Genomic DNA, 14,480 nt, shown 5'->3' on the forward strand with positions numbered 1-14,480 from the left:
ATTACACACGCTCACGCAGCAAGGCGTCAAGTGGATACTAACCGAGTTATAACTATTTCACGTTTTTAACATTTCTCACCAGTAATCCCGGCGCCGGTGGGCGAGGGATCGTACCCGACTGGAGGCGTCAACTGGACGGGGAAAAAGTAGCTTGATGAGTGTCCAAAGTCGTGGAAGTTTGGAGGGGCCGCCATCTTTGGTCCCAGCTCTCCACGTCCTCAACACGGACCGTGTTTTCAGCAACATATCACGGCGCTCTTAAAGCCCCTTCAAGGTATCGAAAACGCTTTTTAAACGCGTCAATAGTATGTCTTTCTACCCGTGGGTGTTTTTAATTTTCGAAAGGGAGCCGAACGGGAAAGAAATTGAAGCGAGACGACGGAGTGAAAACGCTCGGTGAATGTTAGCAGAATGTCTGCTCCAAAGTCCATTGAGGCTCTTAGGCTACTCGCTAGCAATACCATCGTGTTTTTCCCCCTTCAAAACCAGATCGATGTTTTATTATCTATTTGAAACAACTGCACGCATGCCCTCGGCGAGTGTTTATGAGCAGGGTAGGTTCCGATTGTTATGGATGCACGCAGCCATGTTAAGCGTGCACCTTTTTTGCACGAGCTATCAAGTTAACGATGAAGGTAAAGAAAAGAATGTGAGGACAAAGCAATGTCTGCTGATGGTAACCGATGCATCTATCAGCAATTGCATGTTAAGAGAAGAGCATCCATTGTCGTGTCACAACCTCTTGCACTGAGATTGGAATTTAATATATGCGGCGAATGCTTCTTTTAAAAGCACCCAAATAGATAACTTACTTGACCTTTTGTCGGGGCGAATTTGAAAATCGGATGTCACCGTTACAGCGCCAGGAATTGACACCATTTTGACTTTAAAGTGGACATGTTTTGCCTTTGAATCCCTTTCCCCCCTTGCATTGCTCCCAAAAATGGAGCAACGCCAAACAATGTAATTTAGTCGAACTTGCATATTTGATGCAATGAACTTATTGGAAACGGGCCATCAGATAATGCAAGGACGTTTTAGAGCTTTCTCAAGTGTCTGTGCCATAAACAGGTGGTCAATGTGCTGAACAGCATTAAGTAAAATGACATTCACTGTCTTGGGTGTAAGGCTTCAACTGCTTGTTGGTTCGGGGGCTTGAATATAGATAACTTTTGTTCACAGAGGCCTTCAGGGTAAACTTATATAGCATCACATTGAAGGCTTGCATAAATGTCTCTGTATTGTCCTGGGTCAAAAGGCTTTGGGTTGAATTTCCATCTCATTGTTGAATCGGAAAAGCCGGAGAGAAAGTGTGAAAAGGGCATCTTTATATCCTCCATATTAACAGCATTTTAACTCGTTGAGATTATCTTTTTGTAGAGAAAACAAGGAGCAGCATTATTGACTTTAGGAGCAGAATTGGCTGGTCGTATCAGTTGTAAATCATTGCAACAGCTGTAGTGGCCTGCGAAAAGTAATGAGTCGGCAAGTTCTTTGCAAATCTTGGTAAAAGTCAATATTCACCCCCCCCCTCCCCCATTTGACAAATTATTGTCAACTCCTTGTCTCACTTAAACGGTAACAAAGGGAGGGGGCAAGGTGGCCTCTACCTTAAATTGTTTTTTTTAATCCGTCAGTAATCGTATTAGTTGAAAGACTTATTTGTCTCTTCTGCCCCGAGTCGGTTGATTTTTGTTTTTTCCTCCCTATTGTTTTGGTTGTTAGTGAGCAGGTTTTTTGGAAATTGAATAGAATGGTCTACATTGCCATTGATAACAATGTACTGTATATTGTTAACAGTGATATTAGATGTGGCACTCCTGGATAAACATGTAATAAAGACTTGTAAAAAAAGACAAGATTTAAATAATATTCAAGAACATTAGGATAGATGGGTAATAATCACAAAGTAGTGTTTGTAGACTGACTTAAGTTGTAAGTGCATCAGTAGTTATCATAAATAACTATTGAGAATTTGATAATAGTGCAAAGACAAATAGTGCAACGTTTTGAAAATGTTGAATAGAGAAGTAAATTTATAAACATTCATCCATACCGATACTTTTCACGGTATCGTGTACTGGTTTATGGCGATGCACTGCTGCACCCGATAGTTTAACACACAATATGAACTGCAAATTCTCTTGGTAATAAAGTAGTTTACTGCAGAGGTTGAATTTCACACGCCATATTTACTTTTCTATGGACATGTCACAGTTTTACCACTGTGGCTGCCCCACAATTCTATTTCAAAAGTTTTTACAAACGTTAAGATATTTGAAGAATCAGTTATTTTGTGATTGCTCAGTGTTTTTTTTTTTTTTAAATAGATGTGCAACTTTCTGATTTCATTATTTTTAATCACTTTTCTGTGCTGTAATCACCTTGTACTGTAACATTTAACAACACAGCAGATAATGTTATCATATCATCAAAACATTTAACACAACACAGTGAATACACTGCAATGTGCTGACACCTAAGGGGACTTCTTTTAAGTTGTATTGTGTTCAATAAAATAAGTCTTGCATGTATAATGTAAAAGTTTCTAGAAATAAAGCAAAAATAAATTTCCGGAATGTACTGTAAGCTATATGGGAGGGCTATCCATTTGTCTTGTGTTTTTGTTTTTTGCTGAGAAATATTGCCTAAAGTTCACATAAGGGTATACATTTCAACTTTTCCCCGCATGTTAAAATGTAAACACTTAACTGGGAGTAAATACTAAAGTTCCGTATTTTCCACACCATAAGTCAGTTTTTTTCCTAACTTGGCTGGGGTGCGACTTAAACTCCGGTGAGACTTATATGTAAAGGTATTAACACATTGTTATATCATTGAGTTTAATTTTTTTATTACCGGTACGTATATCAATTCCCATGTTATTGTCATACTGAAAAGCAAGAGGGTTCTCTAGGCATGTGTTGATTATTTTAACCTTGCCCTGTTGTGGTTGGGATATTTTTCGAAGCGGCTTATCGTTCTGAGTTGGAGAAGTTGTTTACCGGGAAAAGTGACACAGAGGATGAATATTTCATTGGATTGAGTGGTTTGGAGTGAAGGTGATAGTTTTGTAAGCATGTTCTTTATGGTAGAGTTATCTGAAACACTCATAATATGTTACATCGTTATTGACTTATTTCAGCGTGTCCAAGATATGCACGTTTGTGTAATGTTAGTATATTGTACACTTATTTAGCCCATTGTTCTATAGTCAAGTCATGTTTATTTGTATAGTCCTTAATCACAAGAAGTTCAAAGGGCTGTTCAGACTGTTATTACACCACAGCATCAACATGAAAAATAAGTAATAATAGAATGTCCAGTTGACGTCCTCCTGAGGTCAACATCATTCCTCAGCTATTGAATGTAAATGTGTTTTAAGCCTAGATTCAAACACTTCCACTGAGGTTGCGGATGGGGCAGCGGGCAGCTCATCCATTAACTGGTTAATTTTAAACGTTGGGTGAATGCAGTTTTACACCTGGACCAACGCGCCACACTATACAAACTTAAGTCGGAGCTATGAAAATGTATTTCTTAGTTGTCGTACTGGTTTGAAATGAATGAGAAAGAAATATACAATAAGATTATACTACATCAGATTAAACAACCATGCTCAGCCTACTAAAGCAAAGAGTAGTCTGCCCCCCAGCGGCCAAAGGGAGCATTTGTTTTGCGTTTATTTCAGAAATCATACGTTGTGATTGAAACAAACTAAAGACTTCTCATTTTTTTAATTTAAAATTTCCTCTCAAGATGATATGTATGATTTTGGTGTTAGATACTGAACTCCTAATGTCCCCAATAGGCTGGTAGGTGCCCTGCATAGCTGATGCCGCTATCGGTATGTGTGAGTCTGTGTGAAATAGATTGTAAAGCGCTTTGGGAGGTTTTCAATAACTTGAAAAAGCGCTGTTAAATTGCAGTATGTTTACCATCTACCATCAGATATTGTTCCCAAAAATGTGACTTATACTCCAATTTGGACTTGTATTTGTTTTTTCCTTCTTAATTTTGCATATTTGGCTTGTACGACTTAAACTTCAGAGTGGTTTATAATCCAGAAAATACGGCAAATCCTTCCTGTTAAAGGAAGTAAAACTTATAAGATAAGCTGCCCCTCTGTTTCTTGTATTTCAATACTTTGTCATGTAAACTTATGTATTGTTTTTACCTTCTCATAAATTAATTTATGTAAATAAGTTAATTAGCATAGCTGCAATAATTTAAAATGTTCATTCCTGATCATTGATGTTGCAACAATTGTATTTTATACAAAAAAATATTTTATTCATCAATATATTACATTAAAAATGTGCACACAAACTCCTGCAATGTCCCACTACGCCTATGTTCTTTTTAAGTATTTTGTAATTTGAGTCCATTGAAGATAACTTAAAAACGGCTGTGAGTATAAATAGCACAAATTGCAATGTGCCAAAAGTATCTTCATCCAAAAGTGAATCATGCCAGATGATTTACAATCTGAGGAAGGCATGTTTACATCAAAACTAAATACGACTAGCATAGTTTCTGTCTCGAAGTTTTAAACTTGTTCAGTTTTTTAATTTTTATTCTAATGAATGTTTGGATTTGCCTTGTCTATGTAAATCTGGGCTGAGACTGCTCTTGATAGTCAAGTGACCAAAACAGCTAAAGATTGATTGCATGTATGATGCACCCAAAACTTGGACTTGAGTAACACATAATAACCCATAACAAATTTTGAAATCTCTAACTCTTAAAAACAAAAAACAAAACACTACTAAAGCCATTGTAGCTTTGGTGTGTATATTTTATTAATTCATTCAATGACAGATGTTTTTTTTTTTTTTTTTTTTTTGGAGAGCCGCTCCAGTCAATTTTTTTTGCCATTTTGACTCATTTCTGAAGGACTACAGACAATGTAGTTTTGTAGCAATATACTTATAGGACATATCAAAAGAAAGCTCGAACCCTTATCTTTCATTAGAGTAAAATTGTGTTTCTAGCTTTGATAATTCTTCAGTAAACAGCAGTTGAACATTAAGTTTTTGAAAATACTTGTTTCCAATGAAAAAAGGGCTTTTTGTGAAAGGATGCATTTCAAGCAGAACTTTCACATCAGGTTTATTTTTTTTGCTTTTATGATGCCTCTTAAGATCTAAACCGTGCTTTCCATAAACACAAGGGCACTTTGATTTTTAAAAAAAAAAAGCAAGAACACTGAACAGATGCATAAACTTTGCAAAAACCTTGGTGATCACGTTCACTTGGGCGATTGCGTCCCTGCGTACGTGCATGTAACGTCATCCCTCCCTGACCAGACGACGATGACGATGGGACTTGGTCGTCTTTTTTTTTTTTTTGAAAGGAATAAGCTCTGTTGAAGAGTTTACTTCCTTTTACTATTTTTCCATATTTGGCGACTCTCACCACACTGCTATACTAAGCTTACTTGCCATATGGGGCCACCTTCACACACTCATTCGATCAGCTACACGAAACAACACTAGGAAGATGGGCTTCCTCGGTGTGTGGCCAATGAGTTGATCAAAGCCACTCCTAATGGTGATTTATCATATTGAAATAATTCCTAGGGGCTTGATAATTACCGATGAGCAGCGCCAAACCCTTTATATTCGACATTTTATGAAACCAGAAAAAAAACATTTTTACATTTTGGCACTCGGCAACGATGCTTCTGAAAACATTTTTATACATTATGGCATTGAATGAGTTCATAGTTTACTTTAAATGTTTATTCATCAAGATTTTTAAAAGTTATAGTAATGCACTATAAAATCGCCTTATGCACTGTATTTTATTGAAAATGTGAAATCTTTATTTTTCGTCTGTTGTTTGGTTAAATAACACTGCCCAGCTTGATCTGCAGATACAAAATGGATGCATCATTCACACTCGGGTTTCCTGAGCCTGCTGAGATGCTGGTGCCCTGGGAGCTCACGCAATCGCCTAATAAGAATGAATTATTCATCCTTGACTTGCTGTCGAAACATTGGTCCTGCACCTCGCATGACGTTTGTGCTGAGCAGCAGCGTGACTTGTTATATGCACCTTGCAGTGGCAACAAGAGTAAATATGACAAAGGGCGTGCTTGATGGCGAAGCGTTACGAGCGCTTTTATGACAGTGCCGCGGCCGTCCTCTTTTGTGCTCTTGAGTGTGTCCTCCAGGGCTCCAATTAAACAATATTCTCTGCTCGCGCTAACCTCGATGTGCTGTCATTTGTTGTTAATGCTCGCAGGCGCCATGGAGGAGCTGCACAGCCTGGACCCCCGCAGACAGGAGCTGCTGGAGGCTCGTTTTATGGGCGGGGTCAGCGGCAGCACGGGTGGCAGCACTGGGAGCACAAGCGGAGGAACCAAAGTGAGATTCTTCTTTTCTGGAAAATGATCTCTGATGATTATGTAAGTGTTTAATCTAAATCATAATTGGTTTTCTTTTTCTAGGGTTTGACCAATAATGAATGTTCAAACCATAGTTTTGGAAGCTTGGGCTCCTCAAGCGACAAAGAATCCGAGGTACGTCTTGGTTGTTATTTTCAAAGTTTCGGGTAGTAAGTCAGGGAATGTGGAGGTCCTGTACCTCCTGGGTTTCAATGTTCTACCACTTTGTGTGTGCAACTCCTTTTGGCTTATGTCTTTTTGTGTGACTGTAAAATCTACCTTGTTGTGGTTTGTATTTATGAGTACGGGTACATTAGACCCCCAGGATACATTATTCTGTTCTGAGTTTGATATCGCAAAGTGAAATAGCCATATAATGGGGGAATTGAAACCTATGGTAGTTAGCGATGCAGTTTTAACCCCTGTTACTCCAGAAAATATCAAAATAAAACAATAGAATATAGTAGGTTCAGTAATCCCTTTGGTCATCACTATTAATTTGGGCCAGAATTTCCCATGGAAATTGAAAATTCACAAATTAGTATGCACTTTCATAAAAGCCTCCAAGGGTCAAACCTACCTCGAGAGGACTTCTTTACTGACTAAGAATATACGACTGTAACAACATAAAAACTATAGAGAATTGCAGATGAACTAATGGTGTTTCCTGTCATTATAAAACATGAAATGAAATTGAAGGTTGTCTTCTTACAGTGTATGAAAGATATTTAGAGAGCGGCTGGCTCGCTGCACGCTAGCATCGGATAATCTTGACTTCAGCCGGTCTCCGAGATAAATTAAATACAACCGCTCTGAATGTAGCGGTTTTACTCGAGTTGTAGCTCCAGGTCATCTGTTTCATGGGTAATGGATATGGCATTGGTGACCTTCAGGTTAGTCAGGAATGGCATTAGAAAGTTGTCAGCCTGGCCGTAACAGAAGCAAGACCGGCAGCCTTGCTATTGCTTTCCCTCCCGATGCAGTCGATTCCCGCCTGCAATAAGAATCCACGGAGTACATGCTGCATGCAGTGTTTCGTTGCGCCCTTCTGACTTTTCTCGATTAAAGTAGTGAGGGGTCTCTACTATTATGCCATATATGAGGTAAAACATTATACATAAATATACATTTAAAGGGAAAATGTTTTATTTACCTTTTGTGTGACATGACTCGAGCTGGGAGAGTGGAGTAGTGGATGGAGTTGGCGGCTGCAGATTTAAAATGAAACTGATTTTTAAATTGTAGTTTGCTCTGATCATTATAATATTTTCTTGCCTTAATCGCCCCCTCATTTTATAATATTGGGGGAAAATCCTGAAAAAAAACATTCTACGCCTTAAAGAGGAAATGTAAGTCGGGGACACCGCCAAGCATTTACTTTTTGGGACATATTTGAGGAGACTAAAATTTGTTTAGTTTTTTTAAATAACTTGCTTTAGCCTACTCTTTTATTTTATATATATATATATATATAAAGTAAAATTTTATTGTACTTCTGATCGTGTGCAAATTTAACTGTTGGTAATGTGTTGAGGTTGTTTTTGTGTTGTGCACATAAAAAAAAAGCAACAAACACAAAAAGGCTCTTCTGCCAAAAGTTAAAATTAAGTTTTAGTGTGATTTTTGACATGATATTGGAGTTGATTTTCCGCAAATGATTTGCTAACAACTACCAATAAGGGCACTGCTTTGGAAATATTGTCGTCTGTGAGAGTTAATAATTTAAAAGAGGTGGTTCACCAGCTTACTTTGTGGGTTTTGGTTTAATACGGAATATACTTTAAATGAACTATCCATAAAAGAAGCTCACGCTTAGGGCTGGGCAATAAATCAAACTAATTTGATTAATTTTGGGTATTAATTATTTGTAAATTTGCCAAAGTCTGAAATTGGAAACAGCGTTTTTTTAAATTAGTCAAAGTTGTTGCTAGTTTTGGCATGAAATGAATGTTGAATTAGTGTTTGAAAATATGAAAATATTTAAAATCATATTCTTGCCTTAAAGTATTGCATTAGATATATTGTTTAATGAATCAAACTTGAAAAATATATATTTAGGGTGACGGTTATTGTTCAAAGTTGATTAGATTAGAGAATTTATTTTAAGGGTTTTATCAGCCAGCCCTTTCTGGCCATTCAATCTCTATTTTATCAGTCCTTCTGGATAGCTATGATTTTTAACCTATTTTAAAAAGATCAACTCCACAGGAAGCACATTTATTTCAAAGATAAATGATACCGGTATAACCCGTGCCTAAATATTTCAAATGCCACAATTAACAACTTCATAACTACTGTTTGATATTCAGCCCTAGCTTTGAACCATTCCAATTGAGCTCTTAAATTCTTCATCTGAGTACTTTTCATCTGGATGATTTTTAAAATGACAAAAAAAATCAATCGAAGAATTGCTCAGCCATACTTGAGCTTTGGTTTCTTAAAATTGAGTAAACCTATCATAATAAACTGAATTTGTTTTTATCACACTTGAAATCTTCATTAAATGGGATTACATAACCGGTGAAAAGGAAAGTGTAAGTATTGGTCCTGCAGCCCGGACCAGGTCTTATTGCACAAGAATCCTAAACTTGTACTCTAAAGCAGTGCAGTCATTTTTCAAAAAGACAAGTCGAGCAAAAATGCTCCCGTAGGAAGCAGTTTTAAACTAGTTATAGCTCACAGGTTCCAAAGTTTAATGCTTTCCTTTTTAAATAAAATTATACTGCATATTTCTTTTCAGACTCCAGAGAAGAAGCAGTCTGAGACACCTAGAGGCCGAAAGAGAAAACCTGACATACACTCAGAAAGTAGCCAAGGCAAGTTTTTTTAGTCAAGTTTTATCTATAAACAGAATATGGCCAACATAATGTTTCCTCTCCATAGGAAAGACGACTGCTCGGGGCCCTAAAATAAGTGATTATTTTGATGTAAGTTATCTACTTTGTTGAAAGGAATTGCTCCTAATCTTCTATGTGAGAAGCATGTCATCTCTTTTTTTTGGTAATGCTGGCAATTGTTCCTTTTCTTTTTTTAGTTCCACGGGGGTAATGGGTCCAGCCCCGTGCGAGCCCTCGCGCCAGCGATTCGCTCCCCTCAGAATTCTCATTCGCACTCCGCTCAGGGCATTGCTGTAAGATTCGCCCCGAAACGTCTTTAACAATGAGCCATTTGGAGTTTGTCATTTTCAACAGAAAACACTCTTTAGTTGCAGGGTAGACAAAATAGCTCCTCCCCCACCGGTCCGTCCTTTAGTGACCTCTTGGCACATCCAAAACAACTAGCGGTTAAGTTTGTTCAGGTGAGCCACTTGTCCCACTCACTTTGTCTTTTTGAGACACTTTGGTCTAACCGTTTTCCTTTTTTTGTTCTGAATCAGACTGACCTTACAGTGTTGAAGCTAGCTGCCCTTGAAAGCACGAAGAATCTGGACCTTGAAAAGAAGGAGGGAAGAATAGATGATTTGTTACGGGTATGCAAACATCTAGTTCACATATTTCTTCAAAATTTATATGCATTGCTAAAACAAAATGTTTCGTTTAGGAGTGCACGATAACTGTTTTTTCCCTACCAATCACTTATGAAATCCTTCTTCCTTTTGGAGGCAAATATCAAAAATCTTTTCCCCTGTATGCTGTATTCAGAAAACGCACACTCATACACACAAAAACAAAATTTACGCCTGTAACTATGGTTCTATGAGTCCCGGACGACTGCTAGAGGGGATGCTTCAAGCATGGAATTTCACCTTTGCGCATGCACATTTCAAGAAATACAGACCAAAAATTGGTCACTCCATTGCACCAGTCTCATTAGGAATGTCAATAATTTCCAATCCCATCACAGGTGCACTACATTCACAATCTTCTTGCGTAAGGAAAAATATTCCAAGTGACATGATGTCCTGGCGGTTGTACAAACCCATACAATGATAGTTACATTCGTAAAATTTTGTTCTATTGCGCCCCTACCACCTGCCAGAGGTGGTGCTTCAATGAGTAATACCAGTGTAGTCACGGGGAACCCCAGAAACGGATCTCACTGGAAATCCTCGGCTGGACAATGACGAGCAGTGTAGAGGAGGCCACATCAACGCTTTAGGACCTGGAGAAAGTCTCAGGCAACGCCCAAGAATCAGGAGCACAGATGGAAGGACACCACCTTCAGGGCGGGCCGGGAAGTGGCAACGGCCCCGGTAGAATGGCTGTGCAAAAGGCAGGTAAAGGCCACAGGTGGCATAATACGGGCAATAGTCCCCGTAATCCAGCAGGAAATAGCGCCACTTCGACCAAATGAACTTCAAACAAGCCATCACAAAGAACAAAAGGCGACCGGACGTACGAAAACTCGTCAACCTCCAAGGGGAGGGCCTGAACAGGCAAGACGCAGCAGCCCATCAAAAAAAACTGGGGCCAGAAGGCACCTCAGAGGTGATGGCTGCATTCAACCACAGCGAGACACTGTCGGAGTGCCACCTCAGTCTGGGGGGACTAAACGTCAAAAGAAGGCGAGGCAAACGCCTCCTGCATGACGTGCACATCGGCAGGGCCGAAAGAAAGAAGGCCACCTGCGCGCCCTAACGCCAACCACCTGGAGGGTCCAGGAAGGGACACCAACCCCAGCAAAAATTACCAGTAGAAGGCAGCAGCCATGCCCGGCAAGCAGGCCCAGCGGGAAATCCAAAAACCGACAGCCAAAGCGACAATGCGAGGCCGGCCGGGAACAAACGCATGTACACGGTGGCCTTAAAGTTGACTGGGGCCAGCCGACAAAAAACTCTGGCAAGCTAGCAAGCCCATTGGGAGAAACTAAAGGGGGCAAGGGCCACGGTGAGAAAATGCAAGGCCGGCCGGAAGCAAACACGGCAGCCCGAAGCCAATGGGGAGGAGACTGTAAACCGGGGAATAATTTGAAACGGCGCTGGCATCGGCCGCTGTGGGGCCAGCTGGGATCAGACGCGGTAGCCCTGATGCTAAAGGGAAGCTGGCCTTATACAAAAACCTCGCTGGGGAATAATTTGAAAAAAAGTCTGCAGTGGCCGCAGCGACAACGCTATCCGAAATTAGACCTAGTAGCCCCCATGCTAACAGAAAGCTACACTGGGCAAAACAACCGTGACATATGGCAAGAAAACAAATAAAACGCCACATTTGACGACCCAAAGGGAGGCAAAGGGGAGCCAGAAACCAAGTCGCATTGGCGGCAGGTAAACAAACCCCTCGCAGCCTTCTAAGAGGGCAAAAAAACGCACAGCTCAGACGAAAAACGTCAATTTCTTCAATCGGAACACAGCGGTAGGCACCCGCCACTCGATGAGATAAAAAGGTAATGAGACTGGAATTTAAGGATATTCCTAGTGAGACTGGTGCGATGGGGTGACTAATGTTTGATATGCATTTCTCGAACTGGGCATGCGCGAATATAAAATTCCGTGCTTGAAGCACCACCTCTGGCATTATCTTCGATAACAATTGGCCCAAAAGTTATCATGCATCCCTTCTTTGGTTGTTTTTGTAGTTTGTTCGATCGATTACCAAATGATTTTTCTTTTGTAGGCCAACTGTGATCTCAGGAGACAAATAGACGAACAACAAAAATTACTTGAAAAATATAAGGAACGCTTGAATAAATGCATCACCATGAGCAAGAAACTCCTCATAGAAAAGGTACTTATTATCACACATATGCCTACTGTGTCAATTATAGTTTCTTTCCCTGCGATGTTGCCAACCTCTATTTCCAATCTTAGAGCAACCAAGAGAAACAGGCCTGTCGGGAGAAAAGCATGCAAGACCGGCTCCGTTTGGGACATTTCACCACAGTGAGACACGGAGCCTCGTTTACCGAACAGTGGACTGATGGCTACGCCTTCCAAAACCTCGTAAAGTGAGAGAATTTCATATATTGAAAAGGAGTTGGGGATAATATAGAAAAAGTGTCATCTGACTATTTCACTAACAATAGTTGGTAATGCCAGTGGTCAGCAAAATTATGCCCTAAATTAGTAGTCAAGTCATGTTGATTTGTGACGCCCTTAATCACAAAAAGTCTCAATGGGCTGCACAGACCACGGACTATTATTACACCATCCCCTGATCTAAAACCTACATGAGGGCAAGGAAAAATTCAAAAACCTCAACATGAGGAAAATGAAGAAACCTTGAGAAGGGACCTTGAGTCGATACACTTTTCCTTTAATAATTTGCGAAGAAATGCTGCTATTCTTATGGTTGTTTGTTAAAAAGTACTGTGTGAAACAAAAAGGTATTTTCCCTTTCAGGCAACAGGAGTCGATCAATCAACAAAGGGAAGACATCGAGAGGCAGCGGAAACTACTAGCCAAGAGGAAGCCCTCTTCGTCCAGCAACTCACAAGCACCCACAACAAACTCTGAGCCAAAGCAACGTAAAACCAAGGCCGTCAACGGCGGTGAAAGTGATCCTTTCTTAAAACCTAGCCTACCTCAGCTGTAAGTAAAACGCACTTACGGCAGGTCACTGTTAAAAACTTCACTTTCAATTCTCTTTGTCTTTTACCAATGCTTTTACTCAGGTAAACCTGATAATTTAAATATGTTCTGGAAAAAAAGTCAAGTGTTGTAATTTGTGTTTTGTTTTCTTTGTTTTTATTGTTTGAATTAAAATAATGATAATGGTAATAATTTAAAACAATTTAAGCATTTTTTTTGTGTTCTTTGGTTTTGCTATTTTTTGTTTTTGTTTTGATTGTCTAAAAAACATAATTCGGATACTTTAAAGAGCAGTAATATGTATAAAGCCCCATTTGAAAATTTTCAATATCTGCGAAGGGACGCTGTAATGCGGTGGGGAGCCACAGATGGCTCGGGCTCTAGTTTAAACACCAATAAGATACACTAAGCACATACATAATGATTTCATAACTATATTATGGGGATAACCCAGGACATGAGTGAATGGAGGAAAAATAATCTTTTAGATCATTTCAGTAGTATTTTGTGGTTTGGGTATTTTTGTACTATCGCTGACAATGGTATTATAATTACAAATTAACATGCCTTTCTTTCTCTTGTGTTTATTTTGCCAACAGGCTAACGCTAGCTGAGTACCACGAACAGGAGGAGATATTCAAACTACGACTTGGACACCTCAAAAAGGTTTGTCCATCAGTGACGATTTTGCATTAATAGAAACATAAGTTTGAGGATTTGCTGTATTTTTATGATAACAAACTAGGCTGTGACAAGTTTTTGTGGAGTTGCTCTTCTTTAAGTATCTACTCTGAAGTTTCATTTCTTTGCCCACTTGAATCTTTAATAGGAGGAAGCCGAGATCCAGGCGGAGCTGGAGCGATTGGAGAGGGTCCGCAATCTTCACATTCGGGAATTGAAGAGATTAAATAATGAGGACAGTTCGCAGTGAGTGAGATTCAATGGAGCTTTGTGTTGTCATTTTGGAGCTTGGCATTGGTCCATGCAAAAGCAGAAGTATTTTTCGGGAGAATCTTGCAGGCAGTATGGAATTGAATGTAACATCAGTTTGTGAAAATTGCTCGACGGTACTTAAGGAAACGTAAATATAATGGAGCCGAGGTAAATATAAAAATACCTTTAAGCACTGCTATTTTCATCATTCGTTGAAGGGGGGCTGGGTAATAAATGGAATTAATGTAATAAATTTGACATGAAAAAATACTGAATCATTAAAAATCGAGAGGTGTTTAAGAGTTGGTGCTGGGTCTAAGCTTTTCACAGTTAGCGAAATTAAAGATTTGATTGTTAAGATATCGCATTACCCGGACTATAAATCGTTCTGGAGTATAAGTCACACCAGCCAAAAAATGCATAATTAAGAAGGAAAAAACACAAGTATCGTTTTGGTGAGAAATGTATTTAATAAAATCAAACACAAAAAAAATCCATGTCATCATCTTGAAAGACAATTTAAAATTAAATGGAGAACAACAGGCTCAATAAGTATACGATAAACTAACATTACACGTATGTGCAGTAATGACGTAGCATTTTAAGAATTGTACGGATAACTCTAGCAAAAAGAACATGGTTACCAACTATCAGCTTCACTCCAAATCATTAAATCCAATGACATCATCA

The 14,480-nt window shown here is 39.2% G+C and overlaps 1 protein-coding gene across 1 annotated transcript in view; it reads left to right on the forward strand.

Moving 5' to 3' along the window:
• The window catches only part of tlk1a (tousled-like kinase 1a), a 22,113-nt gene continuing 7,633 nt past the window's right edge, over positions 1 to 14,480 (forward strand). Inside the window, exons 1-13 of the mRNA XM_088353450.1 lie at positions 1 to 274; positions 6,250 to 6,371; positions 6,455 to 6,526; positions 9,132 to 9,207; positions 9,275 to 9,318; positions 9,426 to 9,521; positions 9,597 to 9,689; positions 9,768 to 9,860; positions 11,944 to 12,054; positions 12,138 to 12,274; positions 12,669 to 12,857; positions 13,457 to 13,523; positions 13,687 to 13,784. Of these exons, the coding sequence (XP_088209576.1) occupies positions 6,255 to 6,371; positions 6,455 to 6,526; positions 9,132 to 9,207; positions 9,275 to 9,318; positions 9,426 to 9,521; positions 9,597 to 9,689; positions 9,768 to 9,860; positions 11,944 to 12,054; positions 12,138 to 12,274; positions 12,669 to 12,857; positions 13,457 to 13,523; positions 13,687 to 13,784 (1,193 nt within the window). The 5' untranslated portion in view covers positions 1 to 274; positions 6,250 to 6,254. The remainder of the gene's footprint in view (positions 275 to 6,249; positions 6,372 to 6,454; positions 6,527 to 9,131; positions 9,208 to 9,274; positions 9,319 to 9,425; positions 9,522 to 9,596; positions 9,690 to 9,767; positions 9,861 to 11,943; positions 12,055 to 12,137; positions 12,275 to 12,668; positions 12,858 to 13,456; positions 13,524 to 13,686; positions 13,785 to 14,480) is intronic.

The sequence above is a fragment of the Urocampus carinirostris genome, chromosome 14 (assembly GCF_059441175.1).
Source record: "Urocampus carinirostris isolate Australia breed hairy pipefish chromosome 14, RoL_Ucar_1.0, whole genome shotgun sequence".
NCBI classification, from domain to species: Eukaryota; Metazoa; Chordata; class Actinopteri; order Syngnathiformes; family Syngnathidae; genus Urocampus; species Urocampus carinirostris.